This window comes from Stenella coeruleoalba, assembly GCF_951394435.1.
Source record: "Stenella coeruleoalba genome assembly, chromosome: 8".
Classification (NCBI taxonomy): Eukaryota; Metazoa; Chordata; class Mammalia; order Artiodactyla; family Delphinidae; genus Stenella; species Stenella coeruleoalba.
The window spans coordinates 55,665,698-55,691,999 of NC_137154.1; the positions used below are offsets into that span (position 1 = coordinate 55,665,698).

The 26,302-nt window shown below is 38.1% G+C and overlaps 1 protein-coding gene across 4 annotated transcripts in view; it reads right to left on the reverse strand.

Annotated features, from left to right (window-relative positions):
- Nucleotides 1-5,957: 5,957 nt before the first annotated feature.
- NARS2 (asparaginyl-tRNA synthetase 2, mitochondrial) overlaps nucleotides 5,958-26,302 on the reverse strand; it is a 138,403-nt gene continuing 118,058 nt past the window's right edge. The window contains exons 10-12 of one of the 4 annotated variants that reach the window (XM_079929770.1): nucleotides 14,308-14,405; nucleotides 11,756-11,782; nucleotides 5,958-8,479 (exon numbers count right to left, since the gene is read on the reverse strand). In XM_079929770.1, coding sequence (XP_079785896.1) covers nucleotides 8,335-8,479; nucleotides 11,756-11,782; nucleotides 14,308-14,405 — 270 coding nt within the window. In that variant the 3' untranslated portion in view covers nucleotides 5,958-8,334. The remainder of the gene's footprint in view (nucleotides 8,480-11,755; nucleotides 11,783-14,307; nucleotides 14,406-26,302) is intronic. The other 3 variants (XM_079929771.1, XM_079929769.1, XM_079929768.1) reach the window with 3 other exon arrangements.

A 26,302-nucleotide genomic window follows, 5' to 3' on the forward strand; every position in this document is an offset into this window, starting at 1 on the left:
GGTTGTTGATCCATGAATAGCCCACTCCTAAGTTTTCTGAGAAACATTAACTAGATACAAGAGCCTTCCTGCACAAGTTAGTAAACTAGAAGTAGGTTGGGTTTCTTTTCAATAAAGTTGACATATCTGGTTGGGGGAAGGGGTGGAGAAAGGAAGGGGAAGCACCTGGATGTTGCTGTATTGCAGGCATAGGAGGAATCAGAGTGGGAGAGAAAAACATGCACAGAGAAAAAACATGGGAGAGGTAGTGGAAGAGAAAGGAAGTGAGGCAGAGATAAAGGTCGAGAGATGTGGCAGGATCTATGCCACATGAGTTCCAGAGCAACACCACTCTGCAGGCTGGCTTTCCCATCCTTGATATAGAGGCACAGAAGCCAGCTCAAAGGTCCACACAGGGGACTTCCCTGGTGGCACAGTGGTTAAGAATCCGCCTGCCAATGCAGGGGACATGGGTTCCTGGTCCGGGAAGAGCCCACATGCCGCAGAGCAACTAAGCCCATGCGCCACGGCTACTAAGCCTGTGTGCCACAACTACTGAAGCCCATGCACCTGAGAGCCCATGTGCCGCAACTACTGAAGCCCGCGCGCTCTAGGGCCCACGTGCCACAACTACTGAAGCCCGCGCGCCTAGAGCCCGGGATCCACAACAAGAGAAGCCACCGCAATGAGAAGCCCACACACCGCAACGAAGAGTAGCCCCTCCTCACTGCAATTAGAGAAAGCCATTGCGCTGCAAAGAAGACCCAATGCGGCCAAAAAAATAAAATTTTAAAAAATATATATATTAAAAAAAAAGGTCCAGACAGAACAATCAAATTCTTCAATGAGCAGATCTAATTATTACTTTTTACAGTAAAAACATTAAAACCTCACTGAAGGTTTCTCACAGTGTGAAGTTAAACCACCTATATTAGAATCACTCAGGGTGACTGTTTGAAGAATGCTAACTGTGTGCGGTTACATCCTAGACCTTTTAGGGTGGAACAGACTTTCTAGGGTGGTATCAGGATAATCTGAACTTTTAATAAGCTCCCCAGGTGATTCTTATGCATAATAAACTTTAACAAAGATTATACAAAATGGGAGTCCCTGAGACGTGGGAGCATATCCTATTTTTCTCTGTGTTCACAGAATCGAGCACTTAACCTGGCACAGTGCGTCTACTGAACTGAACTGAATAGGCCAAAGAGATTTTTAAAGAAAAGTCGCTCAATTCCACTGTCCTGAAACAGCTGATTCCATTTTTTCCCATATGCTTCTAGTCCACGTGCACAGCTTTTACACTGTTGTAACTGCAAAGTACAACTTAAAAAATTTTCAACACATTTTCTCTTATAATTTTTATGGCTATAAAATATTTCATTCAACATGTAATAAATATCTTACTTCATACAGATTTTTTTTTTTGAGTTTTGAAAAGGATTCCCTTAGGAGACCTTACATTTGTGTAGTGTTGTCAACTTATGAAACCCTTTCACACAGTCTTCGCCGTTTCTCACAACACTCTGTAAGTTAAATATTATCCTCATTTTGCAGATAAGTATACAAACTCAGAGATAAAATAACTTGCTCAAGGTTCCACAGCTGGTAAGTAGAGCGTGAGACATAAACCAGAGTCTTCTCCCTCTACGTCTAATACCCCTTCCAAGACACGAAACATCCAGCACATTTTCTGGCAGGAATCTGACCCGACAGTTTCCTGATGCAAAAACCTGTAACACAGAAGGCAGAAGATGGAAATTACATTTAAAGAGATCGTTGGCCAGCCGTATCCTAACTGTATAAGGAATCCGTTTCTGCCTTTTGGGGCAATGCAAAGAAAATGTAGTATCAGTAGAAATCTTCAGTAAAGGAACTTACTGTTCTTCAACAACAAATCTATATATGACCCAAGTCCATTTCTGCAATCCCCAAATAAAGGGGGTTGGTACTGCCCTGAACGTTCTGAAACTCTGAGATCTTTCAGCAGTATTACAGATACAGGAGGAGGAACAATTACTATAGGCTGTAAGACAGACAGGGAGGAGGCACTGGAGACTTTAAGCTCTTCTAATGTCAAGACTGGTATCACAGGGTACTTGGGTAGCAGCTGAGTGGACAGTGAAAAGAAGCATTACTCTACTAAGAGAAAGGCCCACCTTAAGGATACTCTGCCTGGCGAACACCCTAGTGGGGTGCAGCTCTTCAGGGAAGGACAGACTGTCCCAAGTGAGCAGCTACAGAAATTCTATTCTGGAGAAGAAAGTGTGTGGCTGTTTCTAATTTATTATATTTGCATGCCATGGAGAGGCCGGTTCTGTTACTATCAGGTCACAATCAGAGTTCTCCAAGTATTAAAAAAAAGTTACCTCTTAAGACAGACAGTTCTTAATTCACTGAAGGTTCAGTGGGTAAATTAGTAGGAACTGGGAAAAATACAGAGGAGGGTAATTTATACATCATATACAGGGGAAGGGATATGATCTCTAAGAGATTTTTCAAATCTAGGATCATTGGAAAACAGCAAACCAGCAGTTCTTGTTGAGCCAGTGTGCAGAGAAGGTTCTGCATGTGGCAGAAGCCAGGTTCTGCAAAATACAGTTCTGTGTACATGTGTATTTGTAGCACGAAAAAAACCTTTGCTGCACGGGCCCACCAAGTTTCTATTTTCAGAGTATCATCTTGAAATCACTTTGGGAAGGCTATTAATAATTCCTATCAAAGTTCTTTCATCTACCTTTCTATGTATATTCTAGGATGATCCTAAGAGGAAAGTAGGACAAATGTGAACACAGACTCATTTAAAAAACTGCACAGTGAGCTTAAGTACACTGCTGGGTCTGGGACTCTGTATTCCATTTTCAATGTTTCTCTTTACTAGAATGTATTTGGGCTCAACCATCATTTTCCATCACATTCTTAAATTTCTTCTCCCTGTACAGAACAAGGAAATCAGAGGCCAAAGTGTGTTTTGCACTGGGGCTTAAAAGGCAAGATTCTTTGATTACTGTAAGAAGTTCAGTGCTTTCAGTTTCTCTGGAGGCTGAGAGTGGTGAACTTTATTTGTAGTCTTACTCCCCCTCATTATTAGGAATTCCTAATAACCAATCTCCATAACAAATAAACTAATTTAACCAAACAAATTTCAGGCACAGTAAGCTACAAAGGAACAAGGTCCACAATATATTGTGGACATGTTAAAAAATACTGTAAACTGTAAAGCAATGTCCAAATGATAGTCATATTATTAATAACAATTATGAACAGTAAAGATGTAGCAGAAGGATATTGAAAAGTCATAAACTATGTTAATTCAGTGATTAGCTGCCTGAATGGCAGCTTACGAACCATCTCAACTCCTGATTTCTTTACAAAGGTCCCCCAGAAACTACCACACAGTGTACTAATAATGGCTGTAAATCCACTGGATTCCAAAGCAAACTGCACAAGAGCCAGCTGGAGTGTTAGCTGATCCAAGGGGCAATCCAGGGCTCCTGACAATGGTGGAATGTCTAAGTTTCTGGAGGGGTGCTAACCATGATCTAATAAGACCTGTCTTATAGAAATCCTACTGAAGTATTTTGGTGTAGGGTGATTAAGGTGGCTTTCCACTCTTTCCTTAATGCTTTTGCCATCTTTTCATTGGAATTGAAGCTGGGAAGAACTACTGTCAGATATTACTCCCACCTGTTTTCTTTTTATTATACATACTTTAGATTGCAGACTGAATACAAATATTGATCAGAAGCCAAAACGCCCCAGACATTTCTTATCAATTCAATCCAGGCCAATCTGTCTTTCAACTCTGCATTTTTATGTTCTTGCCTCACCACTTACTCAAATAAATATATGAATAAAATAACAATCCAAGTAAGCATCTCTCATCTATAATTACCTGAAGAGGTTTAAAGAAGGGTAGAGTTAATCCATCTCACCAGTTGCATCTTCAATGCCTGTTCAGTCCTGCGTGAAATGTCTAGATTCAATTTATAGAGAATATGAATGTATAACACTGTAGAGGGGTGCTTCTAGCAGATTCTGTTTGGGAGGGACAAAAGGTCAAACCATTCCTTTGCCGTTCTGTGAGAGTTAAGAGTCTCTGGGCTGGGTCAGAGGGTAGGAGAGCTATGTCTAGATCTGGAATGGATCACTCACACAACTAAGTTCTTGTCAGACCCTACTAATCCCCCCCCAACCCCCCTGTCAAAAAAACCCCACAAACCCACGACAGCACAACTTACGCAGGCAAGCGGACAGCCAGATGGAAAGTAACTATTTTTCTCCACCTTCTTCAAAATTTGAAATGAGAATGGGAACTAATGATGGAAAAAAACATTTCTAAGTTTTAGAATACACTCTTACTTGGGTTACTATTTTGAGGTAATGTTTGGAAACCTTGGGAAAGCAGAATCTGATTTTTCCCTCATTGGAAACTGGTTACTCAAGTGAAAATTAATACCCTCAAATCCCCTTTTAACTCACAAATTAAGCCCTATGGTATTATAGAACAGACCATCCTTAACTATTAAATCCACATTTTTGTTCATTATACATAGAATTATACAACGCTGTTTCTATGTAGAATCTGGATATTCATATATCAGCTGACAAGCCAACATTTAAAAGGTTTTCTTCTGTTGATGCTGCCTGCAAGCAATGGTTTAGTTTTGGCATTTTCATCATCCTTGTCTGACATTAGTGCTTGTTTTTTGTTTACTTATTGGTAAAATGTAAGTATTGAGCCAAAGGTGTAAATGACTAGGCCGTTTGAAGTGGCAAGTGTCTGGCTTCAACCAGATACTCATTATGTGATCAACTGTGAAAGAAAAGAATGAACAAATAAGTATGAAGGTTCGGAAATACACTGCTGGAGACTCAGATAAGGAAGAATGTATGTTTGACTCCTTGAGAAGGAGCCTTTTCCACCTCACATACACACACATTGAACACACTTAAGTCTATTGTTAAACTTTCAGCGATTGACCTCATTGTAAGTTTTCAGAGACCTAGTATGTACTAAAATAAAATCTAAAGGTCACACTTTAAATCAATTATTATTAGTGACTATGTCCATCACAAATTCCTAGAAGATTAAGAGATAGAAGGATCCTTAGAGTTCATCTACTTCAAAGCGATAGCTCTGCAGATGAAGTAACTGGAGGCCACAAGGATGATCTTACTTGCCTAATGCTCCACAGTTAAGCCAATGGTGGCACTGGGACCAGAACCTGGGGCTTCTCTCATTCAGTATTCTTTCTATCACTGTTATTTTTGATGCCCAGCCATCATGTTAACATCACAATTCTGACTGGCTCCTCAAAAATCACTGCAGGCATGATCCCTAATAGCCTTGGAAACTATTAGTGCATCCAGGTTTTGGGCCTGTGAATGTTTGTGATTCTTACTCCACAAAATACAGTATCAAGACTTAAAAGCCAAATCAAATTAACTGATGTCACAAATGGTTTCTCTAACCCTAGGGGAGCATAGGCTCGGTTGTGTGTTTTGTGGCTGGAGGTGATCGTTCCCCCCAAGTCGCTGCTGACAGTGTCTGCCCATGTGTTCTCAGGCCCATGTGTGTAGCCACAGCCACATACTCAACCTGCTACGACAGAGACAGCCTTCACTGATTTCTAATAGATGTGCGTGGCAAGCGCAGTGCCATGGACAGGTAAGAGGGACTACAAGACAAACGTAAGAAGAGGAACAGAATCTGAGTGCTTGACCTATTTTATCCAAACAATTGTTTCCCAAACACTACCACAGGGTTGTGTTTTGTTTTGTTTTGTTTAACATCTTTATTGGAGTATAACTGCCTTACAATCGTGTGTTAGTTTCTGCTTCACAACAAAGTGAATCAGCTATACATATACATACATCCCCATATCGCCTCCCTCTTGCGTCTCCCTCCCTCCCACCCTCCTTATCCCTCTAGGTGGTCACAAAGCACCGAGTTGATCTCCCTGTACCACAGGGGTCTTGATTACAATGAACCTGAAATCTTATAAAATACGGTATATTTTATTATTTAGCGACTTCAGGGAAAGGGAGAGCTGATAGTGCCACACTTCTTAAAGAATTACTTCTTCACTAATTTTTGGGGTGGGAAACTTAGGTACCCAGCACAAATGGGTAAATAATTCATATAAGAAAATGTTTTCAAATAAATAAGATTTATCTCTGTGTGTGATTTTTTAAACTATACTTTAACGGAATTTAAAAAATAAGTTACATATATATATTTCATTGTTTATATTCTTAAGCAGAACCTAGTAAACATAAGTAACATGTTCTACAGAAGAAGAAAAAAAAATGGTTTCTCTATTTTATCTTCCAGGTCTAAGGTTAAATATTGCCTTTTCAGGGATGCCCCCTCTAGCAAGCTAATCTATGATTGCCTTGTTCTTCATAAAATTTTATAGCACATACCATATTTTGAAATAATACATTTGTTTGCTTATCATTGGTATATCTTCCCTAATAGACTGTAAATCCATGAAGGCAAGGGTCAGTTCACTACTGTTTATGTAGCACCTAGCACAGTCTGTGGCATGTAGAATAAGCTCAGGTAATATCTGTTGAGTAAACAAATGAATTTATCTCTCTAACCCGTGGTTGAGGCAAGCCTTATGGAAGCTTTAATTTTTCCTTTTATCCTGTCCTAAACTTGGTATCTAAGCCCAAGGATTAAAGTTCCAGGGAAGCAGATTTTAGCTCAGCAGAAGCTACCAATTAGAGAGCTTCAGAAATGCAATGAGCTATTCTGTGGGGTACTGGGCTCTTTGCCAAGAGGCTGCCAACGTACATAGGATCCCTCTGCTTTAGATAGAAGTTCAACCTTGACAACCTCTCAGCGTCTCCTATGACTTCCAACTCTAGGTTCTGCAGTTCTTTCCAGTTGTTTGATTTTGAGTTAGGTTAAAATAAAGTGCATATAGAAACTCATTAGGAAGTGACCTAAGATAAGTCATCTAATGAGACTTAGAAAATTGATGATTCAGGCATGCATTCCTTTTTATAATTATTTGATACATATGAATCCTACTGAGTTCACCATTTGCCATAAGCCCATATATCTGCATCTCAACGAAGACTAAAAGTAGAGTTAAAAAAAACTTGTGTAGCATTTCACAGTTTTAAACACATACACACACACACACGCACACACACTTCCATGTAATTACTATATCAAGTCTGTGAGGAAAATGATGCATGAGCTCATACAGAGTAAGTAGCTTATCCAAACTCATACTTGTGACTGCTAGAACCGTCAGGTCACGAAGTCCCAAATCAGCGATCTTCTCACTCTAATATGCCCTGTTACTTTTTGACTCCAGAATTATCCTCCCTTTACGTTTAGCTATATATACTCATCTTGGATGGAAAATACCTTTCTTCCAAATTTCACTGGGAAAAGGCCAAATGGAATTTAAAAACCTGTTTTTTTCTTTCATAGGTATCGAAAATCTATTTTATTATCAGAGACGTTATAAATATCTAACATGAACTAACTGCAACACAACAGTGATTAGTTTAAATAATACATCTTGTTAGCTTTTATAATTTAGGATCAACAGTTATTAAATGTGATTTTTCATGTAGACTGATGAAAAAAGATTTCAATTCACAATAGCAATTTTCTTAATTCAAGACCCGAAAAAGGAATATTTTCTTCTGTAATGTTTAGTAAAGCAATGAGAATAAGATGGGAATTTATCATAGGTTAAATGGGAAGGGAGAAAAGATCCAACAACATTTTATTTTTAGCTAGTAGTTGCTTCTCAAAGGTCACAGAGGGCAGTGGTCTACCGATTAAAGACAAAGTAAAATACACAATTTTGGGACTTCCTGGCAGTCCAGTGGTTGAGACTTTGCCTTCCAGTGCACGGGGTGTGGGTTCGATCCCCGGTTGGGGAGCTGGGATCCCACATGGCTTGCGGTCAAAGCATAGAACTGAAGCAATATTGTAACAAATTCAATAAAGACTTTAAAAAAATGCTCCACATCAAAAAAAAAATCTTGAAAAACTAAAATACACAATTTCATCCTGTCCTAGAGTTTGAAAGGACCTTTGAGATCATCTAGTTCAATTTCTTCATTTTTTTCTTAATTGACACAATAGCTTTGAGATTCTATCTGCTATAAGTACCTCTTCTTGATGGAGTTCATCTTTCCATGAAATGCCTTCAACTTGCAATGAAAATCATGATCACATGTATCTTTCATGTATCTTCTGGCATGACAATTACATATTGAAAACTTCTGCATTTCAACAGTTCAAACATGCATTCTCCTGTATGTATATTCATGTGCAGTACCTCTGGCACAGGGTGGTTTTCCTTAAGCAGTCTTCAGCTACAAAAGACACGAATGAGTAAATCTTGGAAAAGGGATAACATCTTTGATATTGTCAATTCCCAAGATGCACTGCAGATAGCGTTCAAATCCCATCCCAAAACCTCCATGTGGCACAGATCCAAATTGACGGAGGTCCAGATACCTAATTTTGAAAAACAGAGAATCATTACCTATAAACGCTTCATTTAAGATCAGATGTTATGACAGAATTTTATGTTTCAAAAGTTTTTTGCAATCATTTGTTATCGTCACATCACTGCGGTAGACCAGTCTTTATACAGAGAAGTTAAAGTGATCTGTCCAAGATTACCCAGGCAAACAGCAGCATATCCTGTCATGCATTCATGGGCTTTGGTCACTTGATCCTTATTCTTTAAAGTTTGTTAGATGCTTATATACAGAAAACTTGTCTCATGAGGCTACAGGAAAATTTCTCATAACTTATTTTTCTTTAAATATATTCCTCTTCTATGTCTTGGTATATCTATGATAATGTTCTTGTTTTTCCTTACCAAAATTATATTGTTCAATACACAGAGAAGGGTGAAGAGTTTTGCCTGATGTATTACAAAAAGAGACCCCCTACTAGACTAGACTGTAAGCTACATCAAGGTCAGGAACTGCATCTTAGCCAACCTTTATCTCCAGTGACTGTCTGGGAACAGATGCTCACTATATGATGATTTATTGTTTGAAGGCATAAAAATATACTCTTGAGCACTGGAGTGAAGAAAAACTTTGACTTCTCTGCTTTAAGCCTAGTAGAAGATGTCCAGAGTCATTTTTCTGAAAGGCTACACAGCCTCTGAAGCCCATCCTTGCACATTCTATTCCCACATAAGACTACATGCTAGAAAATGGTATGTTCATGATTCAAACCCGGATTCCAATACACCAGCCTGGGATAAAGTTGTTTTAGGAACGGAAGAGAAGGAGGAAGACTCCATAACTATTTTTATTGTCATTTAATGGTGGGAATTCTTGAATTATACAATATTGATTAAAATAAGTTTATAGTTTCTTGAATGATTTGTAAAATATACAAAAATACAGCATAAAACTTAAGCACCACAGCTGGTAGTCATACGGCTCCTCAAGGATAAAGACTATAACCTTTTTCCCCACTATTAATAACAATGACTACATGTATTGGTATTTTAGGCAATTAAGATTAAGTACTTCTCTTTCTAAAATAAAACACAAATTGCAACTAGGTGAGTTACAACCAAGTGAGCGATCAATAAGACAGGAGTTAGTATTTAAGAACTATCAGGAATAATGGAAGGAACACAGTCTTGAGTAATTGAAATGTTTGGTAGCTGAATTAACTTTAAGTTCATAAGGCATGGGGGCAGAATACACTTTGATTTAGTGAGAAAATGAGATGAAGGGCATGTCAAACCACCTGCCACAAACACCTGCAGGATCTGAGTCGGCTGCTAGAAGTCCAGTATCTAGCTTTAGCTGGCTTTAAATTTCTCATACATCGATGTCAAAACACTGGCATAAATGCCTGGAAACTGAATTCAGAAGAGGGATTCTGTCTTTAGCATTTTTCTTGCCTTTGCTTTGACAGATGGAAAAATCTACTTCTAAAAACAAGTTTTCAAAAGAATCTTTATTTGATTGTTGTTATATTGATTCTAGGGTAGCCAGATTATAGAAGAGATGGTAAAAAAATTATGGAACTAGTTACAGATTATTTGCATGTGGCGTGTAGAAACAGGAAGTGAGAAAATTCTTAGACACCTGGGGTGGCTATTCACAGTTTGGTAGAACACTAGGAGAGATCACAGACTTGGAGATTTTTAAGGTCCTTTCTGCCTTAAAATGCTATGATTATCATATAAAAGGAAGCAGATCCCAACTGTTAAAAAAATAAAATTCAAGTGAGTAAATTTTTAAGATCTTAATTGGCTTTATTCAGTGATTCATGAATCAGGCAGTATCCCATCTAGCAATAGAAAAGAGCTCCGAAGAGCTCTACAGAATGATTATAGGCAAAAGGGGGTAGGACAAGGAAATTACTAGCAAAGAGTGGGTGGTTTCAGGCAAGGTCGCCTTCCTTTAGGAGATGGCAGGGGTCTATCAGGCAGATTACCTCACCAGTGTTGACCAGGTAATTTTAGATTCCCTGGTTCAAGATGCCACTCCTGGGAGATGTCAAAACTATAATTAAGTTAGGTATTAAGTCTCAGTTTGGTGATGTGAGCTTAGTACAAGTGACTCCATTTTGAGCCTGCTGTCTCTTTTATTAACAAAATAATAAATATTTATATTTGGAGATGTTAGGAGTTTGAAAACTTTAGTTGGGAAAGAGTAGTATTGAAATGATTAATAAAGACCAGAAAAGGTCTAAACCAATAATTAAGATTTATATATAACTAGTTTTTATACACTATGAATATTATCTTGTAGACAGAAAGAAACTGAGGTAAAATGCATAAGCTTGACAATCAGGCTCATCTACCTAATAGCAAGGCTCAGAACAAAAGAAGGAAAGGGGGACGGAAACTTAACTAAGCTTCTACTCTGTGTAGATACTTAACCTGTATTGTTTCCTTTCATCCTAACAATAACCCTGTGAAGTAGATATTATCATTCCATTTTATGGCCAAGAAAACCAAGACTCAAGAGAGATTAAATATGCCAAAGTTCATTACTGATAAATAATGAAGCAATCTAGGGCCATTACTTGAACCCAATTTTAGGCTTTTTTGCATCTCTGAAATCAGCTCCTTCATTACGAAAAGGCAAGTGTGTAATTTAACCTTTGCTTCTCCTGAGGACAGCAAAAGAATTAATAATTTTGTTGATATTATTATACTAAGATCCTGAAAGAGTCTTATTACACAAATATAAATAAATAATTTGTACATACTGTAAAGTACTTGAAGAAAGGGTCTGCATAAAGAACACCAGAACAACTTAGGAATGCAGACAGATGATCTTCCCTAAGCAGCTTAGATTTCTACAGTTAGTGGAGACCTCAGGGACCACTTAGCTCAAGCTCCTAATTTCACACATAGAGAAAATGAAGCATAATGGTTAGGAACAAAGTCCCAGCTCTATGCTTCTAACTGTGTGCTCCTGCTTAAGTTAGTTAACATCTCTAGGCCTCAGGCCTGGAGGGATAATAAAAAGAGAATAAGAATAGTACCTTACTAACAGGGTGTTGTGATGATTACAGGAGACAATATACATCAAAATTTTAACACAGTTATCTGGCACACAATAGGTAATAAATAAATGACAGACATTATTATTACTACTTTTCAAAGACTCAAAGGGAGTAAATAATCTGAGAACCTGTTCATTGTTTTAACACTCTTCTATAGCACCCTGGAAATACAAGTGAAAACTATTTCACACTCAGACCCACAGCTAGAATAAGAGTCATCAGGGGTCACATTCTCACCATTGGTAGGCTTCTGTCAGTCCTGACCTGTAAAAGGAAAACAACAAAATTATTTCGGAGAATGGCAATAAGATAAATATACTAATCACCAAACATTTATTCTGGGTTGTGTGCACAGTGCTCTTTATAAAGAAGTACACACCAAAACCTGTGCTCTTAAATAACATGCAATGCAGTTAAGAAGCCGAGCCTTTATTAGGTGGTAAGAAAGGTAGGATAACCAATAGTAAGAAAACCAATAGTCCAAGGTATTATCAAATAATAAATGCTATAGAAGGAAAGTATGGTCCAGAGCCCAAAAGAAGGGCTTCATTTGAGATAAATTTATCATCCTGTGACATAAGAAAAGTACTATTACTACTATATAGGGTTGTTGAAAGGCACACACAGACAAGTGATGTAGAGACACAATTTTCTTTCCACAATATTAAAACAATAATACAGATTCTGAGGCTGCCTTCATAACATGGCTGCAAATTGGTTTTTGCCAATTTGAGAAATGTTAATAAAACTTAAAGCTCTTAGTACTCATGAAATTTAGTTTCAGCCCTTACAAGTGTTTGGGACCACTGTGTACCTCAAAGTGATCAAGATTATGAAAAATTCAAATATACAAAAATATGAAAAACATGAACAGAAGTCACAGACAGATCTCTGAGACAGGTAAACACATATATCCACTTCATTAGGAAAGACAAATTTGGATATTATCAGATATTAGGTAAACATTTAATGTTATGAGGAAAGGTTTCCTGAAGGAAGGAAGCAAGCAAAGAAAACAGACCAATTAATCTTTCAACAGATGAAGTTCCTTGCCATGTGTGATTTTTATTGTGCTTTAAAAAAAAACAGAAAATCTTCAAATTCTTTCCATCTAAGGAGTTTTACCATCACTTCAATTCCACGATTTTTCCAGGACTTTTTAACACTATAGTAATACTAAGGAGTTAGTAGTCTATGTGATAAAAGAGTCCTCCCAGAACATATTTATCCCCTTTCTTCTGGACGCTAACCAAACAGAGCCGTTCAAATGATTGGGATTACAAAACCAAGTTACTCAACAGATTCATAGGTTCGGATCTTGGAAAATCAACAACTTTTTAAGCATTTCTCCATTAGGAAAAGAAGGTCTTAACAAATGGCTAATTTAATAAACATGTCAAACAATCATGACTTTTCCAGGTTACTGTGAAACTTAGTATTATCTGGAGAGAAAGATTAAGCCTTCAACATGGGAAAGTCATTTTTTAAAATAGTCTGGCACAGTAAAAGTGGAAACCATGGAAAACAGAGCTTTATAACCTTGGTTAGTTTAGGAAGTCATTGTGGGTTGTTGGCCGACCATGCATATACAGGAGTGGTGGTTCGATTAGAAACATGAGTCCCTCCTCCTCATATCCAAAACATTTTCTGGTGTTTATGGATACATTTCCCAGGTCTCAAACAGTGAGTTAAAATAAAGTTATTCAAATACCTAAATCAAGATGCTTACATAGTAGAAAACCTGAGGAAGGGAAAACTGCTTATTCTAAATGCTAGCTTAGTGGATATTTTTAGTTTCTTTCTCCCTCCATCTTTATCCTTTCCCTGGTTCAGAGCCTGTCCTTATGCCCTGTAGGAGTCTGCCAATCATAATTTAGAGTTAAACACACACACACACAAAGTGAAGAACAAACTTTAAGGGGGAAAATTTTCCTTTTCTATCATTAACTTTTTTAAAAAAATTTATTTAATTAATTAATTTATTTTTGGCTGCGTTGGGTCTTCGTTGCTGCACATGGGCTTTCTCTAGTTGCGGCAAGCAAGGGCTACTCTTTGTTGTGGTGTGCGGGCTTCTCTTTGTGGTGGCTTCTCTTGTTGAGGAACATGGGCTTTAGGTGCGTGGGCTTCAGTAGTTGTGGCACACGGGCTCTAGAGCACAGGCTCAGTAGTTGTGTCACATGGGCTTAGCTGCTCTGTGGCATGTGGGATCTTCCCGGACCAGGGCTCAAACCTGTGTCCCCTGCATCGGCAGGCGGATTCTTAACCACTGCACCACTAGGGAAACCCCTCTATCATTAACTTTTTTTTTTTTTTTTTTTTTTTTTGCGGTAGGCGGGCCTCTCACTGTTGTGGCCTCTCCCGTTGCAGAGCACAGGCTCCGGCCACGCAGGCTCACCAGCCACGGCTCACGTGCCCAGCTGCTCTGCGGCATGTGGGATCTTCCCGGACCAGGGCACGAACACCGTGTCCCCTGCATTGGCAGGCGGACTCTCAACCACTGTGCCACCAGGGAAGCCCTATTATTAACTTAAAAAAAAGCTATTTCCATAGGGAGAGATAGATACAAATAGTGGCAAAAAATCATTGTGTTTCATATAATAGTTCTAGTCTTTCAGAAAGAGAAGCTCAGAGAGGTTAAGTAACAACTTGCTCAAGGTCACACAGAATCTGAGATCCAAGTCTGTCAGGAGCTACGGCCCATGCGCTATTCTCTGTTAGTTTGCCATGACTGCCTTTGAGTGCCCCATCCCCAATTTCTGAATTCTGTTTCTTCTACGTCTCACCAATACCTGGCCAATCGCTGCTCTAAGAAATGGTACCGTTCTTCTCTGAGGCTTCCCCCAAAGAGTTCTCCAACTCCAGGAACCAGAAGATCAACAGCAGCAACCTAAAAAGGAAAAAACTCATAAACAACATTCCGTTTTCAGAGCATTCCAACAACTGTCAGCTTCTGAAGCAAGTGGAACATTTAACATTTTGACAACTGGCTATTTAACTGCTTACCAGAATCTTATTTATGTTACCTGTTCATGTTCCCTGTTTTAATACCAAATGTTTAATATTATCTTTAGAATACAAAATGCAGGTGGACAGTTTCCCCTCTGGCACCATTTATGCAGTATACTTAACAAAAATGTGTTTTCTGCACAAATGTGAGACACATGTTAATTATAAAAATGTGGGAAGTATTAAAAATTATGAAATATTAAAAAACACCTATTAGCATGCAGAAGCAATTACATGTTGGCGTATTTTCTTTCAGGTTTTTCTTCTTATATACTTAAAGAGTATAGCAGAGATCAAATTACATATAAAATTTACCATTCTAATTGTCTTAGCTAATATTATTCAATAAATATTTTTCCTATGTCAGTAAAAATACTTTGCATACTTAATGTTTTAACAGCTTCACAGTTTATTGTTTAGAAGTATCATAGTTTATTTAATAGTTTATTTAACTTCTTTCCTTTTGTTGAACATTTAGGGGTGTGTGTGTGTGTGACAGCGTGTCTGTCTTTTCTCTTATAAATAATGTGGCATTGAAGTTTTTCTTTAATTTGAAGTACGTTAGGACATGTAAAATATGTTCTGATCATTAATCAAATTAAAACAAAGAGATACCACTTCGGAGTTATCAAAATGGTGAAGATAAACAACATAAACAATACGGATTAGAGAATGCATAGACCAATACTCTCGTACATCTGATACAACCTTTCTGGTGAGCAACTTGGCAAAAGATAATCAAAGCCTTAAAAATGCAATATGCTTCGACTCAGCAACAGGAGTTCTAGGAACTAGTTCTAACAAAATCATCAGAGATGCAAAAAAAAAAAAAAAAAAAAAATAAGACCAACGCACAGGATGTTATTTGTATTTTCTTATTTTCTGCAATAGAGGTGTGTTACACTTTCATAATAAAACAACAAAAATTTTTTAATAGGGGAAAATGGTAGCTTGATGTTTTAATTTGTATCTCTTCACTTACTAGTAATATTTACTTTTTGAGAATGTTTATTTGCTGTCTATATTATTTTGTGACTTAGCAATTCTTTTTTTGGGGTGGGGGGAACAAAGGGGGACGAGGCAGACATTTTTAGGGCCAAGAATCTGAAGGCACAAAACTCAGAAAAGATTTATTTTACAAATGAAAAATTAGGAACCCATAAAACACATTTAATAACACACAAAACACTTAAGCTTTAAATGTCACGTTATATTATGAACTCTTTTCTTAAACTCTGCCTTACTTTACTATTAAGCCATTCTCCTGTTTCCTGATTTCAGAATTTTTGACTGATGTCTAGTTTATAAATAATTAAAATAAAGAATGTAGTAATTTAAGAATGTGTGCCAAATGCTACATAATCCTCAGTACTATCATTAAAGAGAAAACACGAGACATGATTTTCATCCATCAGCTGAATCAAAGTGAGAGCAAATGGAAATTTACTAATGGTTTCTACTTTTATAGAATCTCCTACCACTCAATAAGCTTGTGAGGAGTAAGTGTACAAACATGCCTTTTTCACACTACCACTGCTGGTTGACTACATTTTAGTAATTCTTCTATGAACCTGGAAGACCTAAAATGAACAGGCAAGTATTTTAGAATGTGGATTTGGTGACTCAGACAGGATAGTAGGTAATGAAACACACAGCTTTGGCTAGGTAAACAAGAGAGCTTTACTAATGTGAAGAGCAAATTCTCATAGGCTATACAATTAATAGAGCTGGACTCCAATCAGGACCCTGCAGTTACCCCTTCTTTTCTCAGAGAAAGGAGAAGATCAAGGGAGTTTTTATGGCCACAGAAGGACAGGTATCATTATTTACTAGTATACTGCTTTTAGACATGGCTAAAATATGCTACGAGCTAAGAGACACATGATGAAAAATTTGTTCTTAACGTCAATCCAGAGTTTCAAATTTGGAGTTACAGGCAATCAGGGTTGGAAGAGAACAGACAGCCAAGTGGCTCTCTGGCCTTTGCTTGAAAATATTTAAGCAAATATTTAATATAATTACACTAATTGTTTACTAACATTTAATGTACTATATTAATATTAATAAACTTAACAAATATTTAACAAAAATACTTAAGGGAACCAAGACCCCTGAAATATAGCATTCCATCCTTGTGTAGCTCTGTCAGAAGGACAGGTATATTCAAAATCTATCATTTCAACGTTTTTGAAGTAAGGGAAACTCCAAGGTACAAAGGTGTACAGAGATTGATTCAGGTACTGCAAGTACATGCAAAGCTTTAAGAGCCAGAACTAAAAAAGTCCACTGCCTCAAAAGAAAACAAAATGCTGAGGAATCAGCTATTACAGAAGAATAAGAAGTAGGAAGTCCAGCAGAGGCTGGTGGCCAGCGATGAGGAAGTGAGGCAACCTTGATGCATCAAACAAGAGATCCATTTCTTGCTTGGTCCTGCTGCTAACACAGCTAAACAAGCAAAAACCCTTTTTGGATCTTAGCATTTTTTGCAGGTCTAAATTATGTCAACTTTGGACCTCAGGTTTTTTTAATGCTATTTTTAGAGGAGTGTAAGACTCATATTTATCTTTGATTATAAACCTCCTTTGTATTAATATTTGATTTCCCTCTATCTCCCAGCAGTTATACTCCCCTAGTTATGACAACCAAAAAAGTCTCCAGACATTGCTGAATGTCTCCTGGGTGGGGGTAGGGGGAACAAAATAACCCGACTGAGAAACACTGCTTTACATCAATGAATTGGATTTTTAAAACTTATGCTGCATGTCCATCCTGGCTTGAAACGATAAAAAAGGCTTCTTTCTGAGGTATTGCTGATCTTGTGGCCGATGGGAAAAAAGAGCACGATGAGAATGCAGTAAAAGCATTTGTCCAGAAGTAATGTATGTAGGTCATGTTTGCTCCCAATTGTTGGCCAATGCAAGCCACATGCAAGTCATGAAGCTCATGTCAATGGGGCGGGGAAGTAAATACCCCTGCCCCCACCTCCCGAGGGCGGAGCAGCAACCATTTATGTATAATAAAACAATTTACCAGGTAGCTTTTCCCCCCACCTACTTGGGCTCTTCCACTTCCACTTTCCCAACCAATTTCTCATTGTTAATTAGAATTCAGGTCAGAATAGCAGTTCCCCTATTTCCTTCCTCTGTACTCTGGGAAAGGAACTTATCAGTAGGAAAGAACTTACCAAATAGTCTATTTTAGTTGAATAAAAAGTTTAGAAGATCAAGTCCCACATCACTACTAATTTTGTGACATGCAGAAGGAAGACATCCTCACCTATGTCCTTTCTTTGTCTGCATGGTCTGAAAATTCACACTCTCAGGCAGGAGAATTTCCTGTATGTTTTCTTGACATGGAGAATAAAGTTGCTTCCCCTCTTAGGAGCTGTGTACCTTTTAAGTAAGGCATTCCACTTAATGCCTCATCAATGTTCCATGACTAGAGGTTACTATTTCTTTTTTATGAAGGATAGATTTATCTCTTGGTGAAGAAAGGCCCACAAAGGCCTTCTTCTCCTCTCTTCCTACATATAATCTTCTTCTCTTTTCTGTTACTTTAGGTTTCCCTTCAACAATATCAGATCTGTTTACGTCCTGCTTCCCTTTTATAATGAGATCTTCCAATCTACCTAGAGGTTCTGCACACTTTCTGAGAACCTACAGTATAGTAAAGTATTCCTCAAATATAAATAATGACATTTACATCAGTAGACACAGAGTGGCACTTTCTTCTGATATGATATAAAAAAATACGGCATTCCCTAAAGATCACTATAACAATCCCCTCAATTTCCACACTTCTTAGTTAAGGCTGAGATTCCACATAGGATTCTTCTATCTGTGTCTCCACCTGGTAAGTACTGGGCTAATTACTACAGAACTGCCTGTTTCTCCAGGGCTCTAGGGGAGGTAAAAGGCACATACAGATATAATACAAATCATGACATAGGGGTGAACAAAGTACAAAATGTGGAGCGACTCACACAAATTTCTTAAGAAGTAATGAGAAAAACTTGGTTGTGTTTGCCAAGTGACGGGTGGTAAGGCAGTTAGAGTGCAAAAGGTTGAAAACAAGCAAGTTGCCCAGATCATTAGCAGGTGATTAGTTTGCCAAGATGGGCTGGCAGGTCTGTGGTTTACAGGAGTCTAAAGCTAGCTTAAAGAGCCAGGGGCTGAGCAATCCTGCCCTTGATGAGGAAGTGAGAACCCACAGGCTGCACAGGGAAATGTCCTCTTAATTCAAAGCTGACCAAATTTCACTTAAAATCTCCACTGTGTTCCTGTGCATCTTTGGGAGACTTGAAATAAATAGAAGGACTTTAGTTCTGCTGTCCTCTCACTCTCCTACACAGTTCTCAATGAAGGCTACAAATTATATATATATATATATATATATATATTTTTTTTTTTAAGCTAGAAATATTTTTACTACACCCTTCACTAACTTCTTTAGTCTTAAGACTTATTCCACTTTGGGCACATCTTCTAGGCCAGAATGCTGTCTGGCACATCTTCCTCCACTGTGTATGAGTTTTGATTTTGCTCAAGTCACACAGCTACAGCAGCATGCTGTCTAGAAATAGTGTGTGTTGGTATTTAAGCTGAACAGCCCTGGTCTCTATTTATGACACTCCCTTTTGACTCCTACTCTTTGATTCCAATAGTGTACTGAAAAGAAAACTCAGCCCTTGAATTAAAAAATGAACAGGCTAGATAGGAACAAGGCCTTTAATATTTAATATATAACCTCTTCTATGCTAACTTCAAAGAGAGGGGAAAAAAGTTTAATGTCCCATCTTCTGCTACCTATTTTTAAATATTGATGAAAAACAGAAACCGAACACCTCCCTATTCAGTTTCTCACAGGTGCTACCAACAATGGAGTAATATTATGTACTATTATCAAAGGAAGAACACTGTTTCACAAATCACAGGAAATAAATTTGTGGTTTAAGCCTCTATGAGCTTTTGCTCTAACTGCTGATACAGATAGTATCTCGCCCCTAAAAACAATGAGGTGCAGCTAGGAATGAAAATGGCCTTTGGATAGTAAAATGGCTAGTCTGGGAGCATTTTAGATGGACTGAAATGCATACTTTCTACTTCGACATAAATTCCCAGGATAGTCATTAGTCCTAGATATGGGCAAAATTGGAAATTCCCTTCATCACTATTTCTGCTGGTTTGAGGGTCAAGTTATTTTGATGCAGGTCGGTTAATTAGCCCCAAGCTCAGGGAAATTCATTAGATACCCCTTGGTTGAGTACTCTCCCTTCCAAGTTGACTTCGCAATATGTACTTTACTGAGTGCCCACTAATGCTTTAATTTTTATGATTTACTAAGTAATACTGATAAAATTAAAAAAATTAGAACATTACCCGGTGATCTTGGCATCCTATCAGGGACTGTTGGGCAGTCACTTTTCATAATCACACATGGCTTCTCTGTGAAGCCAATACCCTAAATGAATATTTGCCACCTGCCTTTGGAGGACTTATGCAGGACCCAAATTCAGGGGCATATAGTATTTTGCATGTTTGCTTAGAGTCATTTTATTTAGGCCCATGATCTGTCCCCTTCAAATGATCAAATATGTTTGATAATTTACAAGTTATTCTTATATATCCAAATGAGCAAAGACTTAGGCTACCTGAGATCAGAGAATTTTAGAGCTGGTTAGTACATTGTAGGTCATTTAATCCAATTCTCTGGTTTTATGGAGGGAGAAATTGAGGCTCAGAGATTGGAGAAACTTGCCTAAGGCCATAAAAATAACTAGTAAGAGAGGTGGCTTTCAAACCCGGCACTAGTAACTTCTTAGTCCAGTGTACTTTTCACTATTACATGCTGCATACCATTATTAATATAATTGTTTTTTGGAGGGGGTGAGGGAAAGAAAGAAAGAAAAAGAAACTATACCTGTAAAAATATTCCATATTACTATTCATTACCTCTGGCCAAATGTTACAAGCACAGGTTACACATTCCCCTGTACTTCTCTCTTGATTTTCTAAAGAAGGCAACTGTGAAACACACCTGTTTTAATTTTTTTAGATTGAATTGCACCCTTTGCAGAAACTCTTGCAACCCTACTCATAATCCGTTATTGCACCCCTACTAAAAGAAACACAGAATTTAGTTAGCTGACCCAAAGCCTGTTCATTCACCACTGGAAAAAAAAAAGTAGGGATGGAAGCAGACACTTTATATTAATATAGGTTGGTTGAAAAGAAATCTAGGTTGCTTATGAATCAGTGTTGTATATAGTTTAAGTAAATTATATTTTAATAATTTAGCTCTGAGAAGCTATAAGCTATAGCACTGCATAAATTACAAAAGTATACTAAAGTTTATTATAATGCCTTCAGGTTTCAGGCTGTGAGACCACATTATTAGAGAGACTTGGGACTTCCCTGGTGGTGCAGTGGTTAAGAATCCGCCTGCCAATGCAGGGGACACAGGTTCGAGCCCTGGGCTGGGAAGATCCCACATGCCACAGAGCAACTAAGTCCGTGCACCACAACTACTGAGCCTGTGCTCTAGAGCCCGTGAGCCACAACTACTGAGCACACGTGCCACAACTACTGAGCCCGTGTGCCGCAACGACTGAAGCCTGTGTGCCTAGAGCCCATGCTCTGCAACAAGAGAAGCCACTGCAATGAGAAGCCCGTGCACTGCAACAAAGAGCAGCCCCCGCTCGCTGCAACTAGAGGAAGCCCGCGTGCAGCAACGAAGACCCAACACAGCCAAAAATAAATAAATAAATAAAATAAATTAAAAAAAAGATAGAGAGACTCGTCATAATGAAGGCCTCCCGGTACTTCTAAAGGTACTATCTGTGACCGCGGTCTACGAGAGAACTGCCTTTTAAGGAATCTTATGTAATGGCATGTCATGATGTGGCATCCCCCACCGCAACACACACACATTTTAACGTTACTGGGCTGTAACACAATAAAGATTTTATCAAAATTTAGAACGAAAGGGGACTTCACACTTATTGACTACCTACCACCTCTAACAGTAGGCTGTGTACTTTTCATATATTATTAACTATGGGTTAATTCAATCCCCATGATCCTGGAAAATATTATCATCTTATTTTTACAGATGGGAAAATAAGACTCAAAGAAATTAGGTGGTTTATCTACGATCACATAGTTTATAACACAAAGACCTGAGACCTGAAACCAAGAGTGCCTGATTCTAAAGCTCCTGGACTTTCCTATATGCCACGTTGCCATCACTCAAAAAATTTTGAGTAAAAGCTGCTCTTTAGCTTCCCAGGAACTTCCTTAGTAAATCACGTCACTTTCTCACTACTTCTCCACTATGGGTCTAAAACTGTGTTGGGCTTGATTCATCCATCCATTCATCCACCCACCTACACATCACCAAATAGATATCAAGTGCCTGCTATGTCCCAGGCATTATGCTAGGCACTAGGATACACTGATAAGTGAAAAAAAGGTCCTCAAGTCCTTTGGCATAGAGAAAAGAGTCACTAATTAAACAGTCATGCAAATAACTGTAAAATTACAACTGTGTTAAGGATTATGACGGATTAAAAGTTAGTAGTTCTGGGTCTGAAATTCAACATGGTACCACTGTACTGTCTAACAGGTCTCTGACTCAGTCTGGAGGATCAAGGAAGGTTTCTCTGGGCAAATGATTACTGAGAAGAGATCCAAAGAGTAAGTAAAATTAGGTGAAGAAGACTGTTCTAGATTGAGGGAAGACTATGTGCAAAGATCCTGTGATGAGGGAAAGTCCTGCCTATCTGAAGACACGAGACGGGAGCAGCCAGACTACACTGGGGCTTGTAGGGCAAATAAAGGATCTTGATTTTTATTCTAAGAGTAATGGGAGGCCACTGAACGGTTTTTAGAAGGGAGAGAACATGATCAGATTTACATTTCCTAAAAGCTCATGCTGAAATGGGGAGAACGGACTCAGAGGAAGAAAGAATGGATACAGGAAGACCAGGCAGGAGGCTACTGAAGTAGTCTGGGCAAGAGATAATGGTATGTTAATGGAGAAAGGCAAACGTGGAAATAAAGAGAAGTAGATGGATTCGAGATTTATTTAGAAGTATAAAAATGACAGAACTTAGTAATAGCTTCAGTATGGGAAGTGAGAGAGAGGAAGATTTCAAAGATGACTCAGGAATCTGGCTTGCACAATTAGATGAGCACAGAATATTCAAAGAAAATCAAATGTGGTGGAAGAAGGGGAAAAGAAGTGAAATCATGGGTTCAGTTTTGGGTATGTTAAGTGTGAGATGGTTTTACAATATGTAAATAGCAATAAGATGAGTCCAGAGCTCAGAGGAAAAGTCTGGATTCGAAACATAAATTTCTGATTGTGTGAAAATATACAGTAAGCTGTGGGTACTGATGAAATCATTTGGGGAGAGAAAAGAAGACCTAGGATGGAGGCTTGAGGAATTCCAACATCTAGTGGCTTAGTAGAAGAGGATGAACCAGTATCGGAGACTCAGAAAGAATAACCCACTGAGAAGGGAAGAAAACTGGGAGAATGCTGTCACAAAAGCCAAAGAAGGAGGAAGTGTTAAGAATAACAAAGTCACAAATAGTGATGAATAAGGCTGAGAGGTGAAGTAAAAGACAGACTTCTTTAAAAAAAAAAAGTCTGCTGGGCTTAATAACATAACAATTATTACAGAGCTTCAGTGGTATGATGAGAGGGAACGATTAGTTGTCTGAATAGAAGTCACATTAGAGGGATGAGCAATGAGTGGCATATACTGTGGTGGTTATAAAACATTCACCATCCTGAAAAAGAACCTCATGTGAGAAAGCAAAACTTATACAGAGACTACAAAAAATAGATCAATGCAATCAGTTTTACTAATTCTTTAAATACTATAGAAATCTAGAATAAAGGAAGGCTCAAGGAGACTGGGTAACCTAGGGAAGTCTTCACAGAGAAGGAAAGCCTTAACCAGAGTATTTTTTTTTAACATCTTTATTGGAGTATAATTGCTTTACAATGGTGTGTTACTTTCTGCTTTATAACAAAGTGAACCAGTTATACATATACATATGTTCCCGTATCTCTTCCCTCTTGCGTCTCCATCCCTCCCACCCTCCCTATCCCACCCCTCTAAGTGATCACAAAGCACCGAGTTGATCTCCCCGTGCTATGTGGCTGCTTCCCACTAGCTATCTATTTTACATTTGGTAGTGTATATATGTCCATGCCACTCTCTCACTTCGTCCCAGTTTACCCTTCCCCCTCCCCGTGTCCTTAAGTCCATTCTCTAGTAGGTCTGCGTCTTTATTCCTGTCTTGCCCCTAGGTTCTTCATGACCATTTTTTTCTTTTTTTTTTAGATTCCATATATATGTGTTAGCATACAGGATTTGTTTTTCTCTTTCTGACTTACTTCACTCTGTATGACAGACTCTAGGTCCATCCACCTCACTACAAATAACTCAATTTCGTTTCTTTTTATGGCTGAGTAATATTCCATTGTATATATGTGCCACATCTTCTTTATCCATTCATCTGTCGATGGACACTTAGGTTGCTTCCATGTCCTGGCTATTGTAAACAGAGCTGCAATGAACATTGTGGTACATGAATCTTTTTGAATTATGGTTTTCTCAGGGTGTATACCCAGTATTGGGATTGCTGGGTCGTATGGCAGTTCTGTTTTTAGTTTTTTAAGGAACCTCCATACTGTTCTCCATAGTGGCTGTATCAATTTACATTCCCACCAACAGTGCAAGAGGGTTCCCTTTTCTCCACACCCTCTCCAGCATTTATTGTTTCTAGAGTTTTTGATGATGGCCATTCTGACTGGTGTGAGGTGTTACCTCATTGTAGTTTTGATTTGCATTTCTCTAATGATTAGTGATGTTGAGCATTCTTTCATGTGTTTGTTGGCAATCTGTCTTTGGAGAAATGTCTATTTAGGTCTTCTGCCCATTTTTGGATTGGGTTGTTTATTTTTTTGATATTGAGCCGCATAAGCTGCTTGTAAATTTTGGAGATTAATCCTTTGTCAGGTGCTTCATCTGCAAATAATTTCTCCCATTCTGTGGGTTGTCTTTTCATCTTGTTTATGGTTTCCTTTGCTGTGCAAAAGTTTTTAAGTATCATTAAGTCGCATTTGTTTATTTTTGTTTTTATTTCCATTTCTCTAGGAGGTGGTCAAAAAGGATCTTGCTGTGATTTATGTCAGAGTGTTCTGCCTATGTTTTCCTCTGAGAGTTTGATAGTGCCTGGCCTTACATTTAGGTCTTTAATCCATTTTGAGTTTACTTTTGTGTATGGTGTTAGGGAGTGTTCTAATTTCATTCTTTTACATGTAGCTGTCCAGTTTTCCCAGCAACACTTATCGAGGAGGCTGTCTTTTCTCCATTGTATATTCTTGCCTCCTTTATCAAAGATAAGGTGACCATATGTGCGTGGGTTTATCTCTGGGCCTTCTATCCTGTTCCATTGATCTATATGTCTGTTTTTGTGCCAGTACCATACTGTCTTCATTACTGTAGCTTTGTAGTATACTCTGAAGCCAGAGAGCCTGATTTCTCCAGCTCCATTTTTCTTTCTCAAGATTGCTTTGGCTATTCGGGATCTTTTGTGTTTCCATACAAATTGTGAAATTTTTGGTTCTAGTTTTGTGAAAAATGCCAGTGGTAGTTTGATAGGGATTGCACTGAATCTTTAGATTGCTTTGGGTAGTAGAGTCACTTTCACACTGTTGATTCTTCCAATCCAAGAACTTGGTATATCTCTCCATCTATTTGTATCATCTTTTATTTCTTTCATCAGTGTCTTGTAATTTTCTACATACAGGTCTTTAGTCTCCTTAGGTAGGTTTATTCCTAGATATTTTATTCTTTTTGTTGCAATGGTAAATGGGAGTGTTTTCTTAATTTCACTTTCAGATTTTTCATCATTAATGTATAGGAATGCCAGAGATTTCTGTGCATTAATTTTGTATCCTGCTACTTTACCAAATTCATTGATTAGCTCTAGTAGTTTTCTGGTAGCATCTTTAGGATTCTCTATGTATAGTATCATGTCATCTGCAAACAGTGACAGCTTTACTTCTTCTTTTCCGATTTGGATTCCTTTTATTTCTTTTTCTTCTCTGATTGTTGTGGCTAAAACTTCCAAAACTAGGTTGAATAAGAGTGGTGAGAGTGGGCAACCTTGTCTTGCTCCTGATCTTAGTGGAAATGCTTTCAGTTTTTCACCATTGAGGACGATGTTGGCTGTGGGTTTGTCATATATGGTCTTTATCATGTTGAGGAAAGTTCCCTCTATGCCTACTTTCTGGAGAGTTTTTATCATAAATGGGTGTTGAATTCTGTCAAAAGCTTTCTCTGCATCTATTGAGATGATCATATGGTTTTTCTCCTTCAATTTGTTAACATGGTGTATCACATTGATTCGCGTATATTGAAGAATCCTTCATTCCTGGGTTAAACCCCACTTGATCATGGTGTATGATCCTTTTAATGTGCTGTTGGATTCTGTTTGCTAGTATTTTGTTGAGAATTTTTGCATCTATGTTCATCAGTGATATTGGCCTGTAGTTTTCTTACTTTGTGACATCTTTGTCTGGTTTTGGTATCAGGGTGACAGTGGCCTCGTAGAATGAGTTTGGGAGTGTTCCTCCCTCTGCTATATTTTGGAAGAGTTTGAGAAGGTTAGGTGTTAGCTCTTCTCTAAATGTTTGATAGAATTCGCCTGTAAAGACACCTGGTCCTGGACTTTTGTTTATTGGAAGATTTTTAATCAC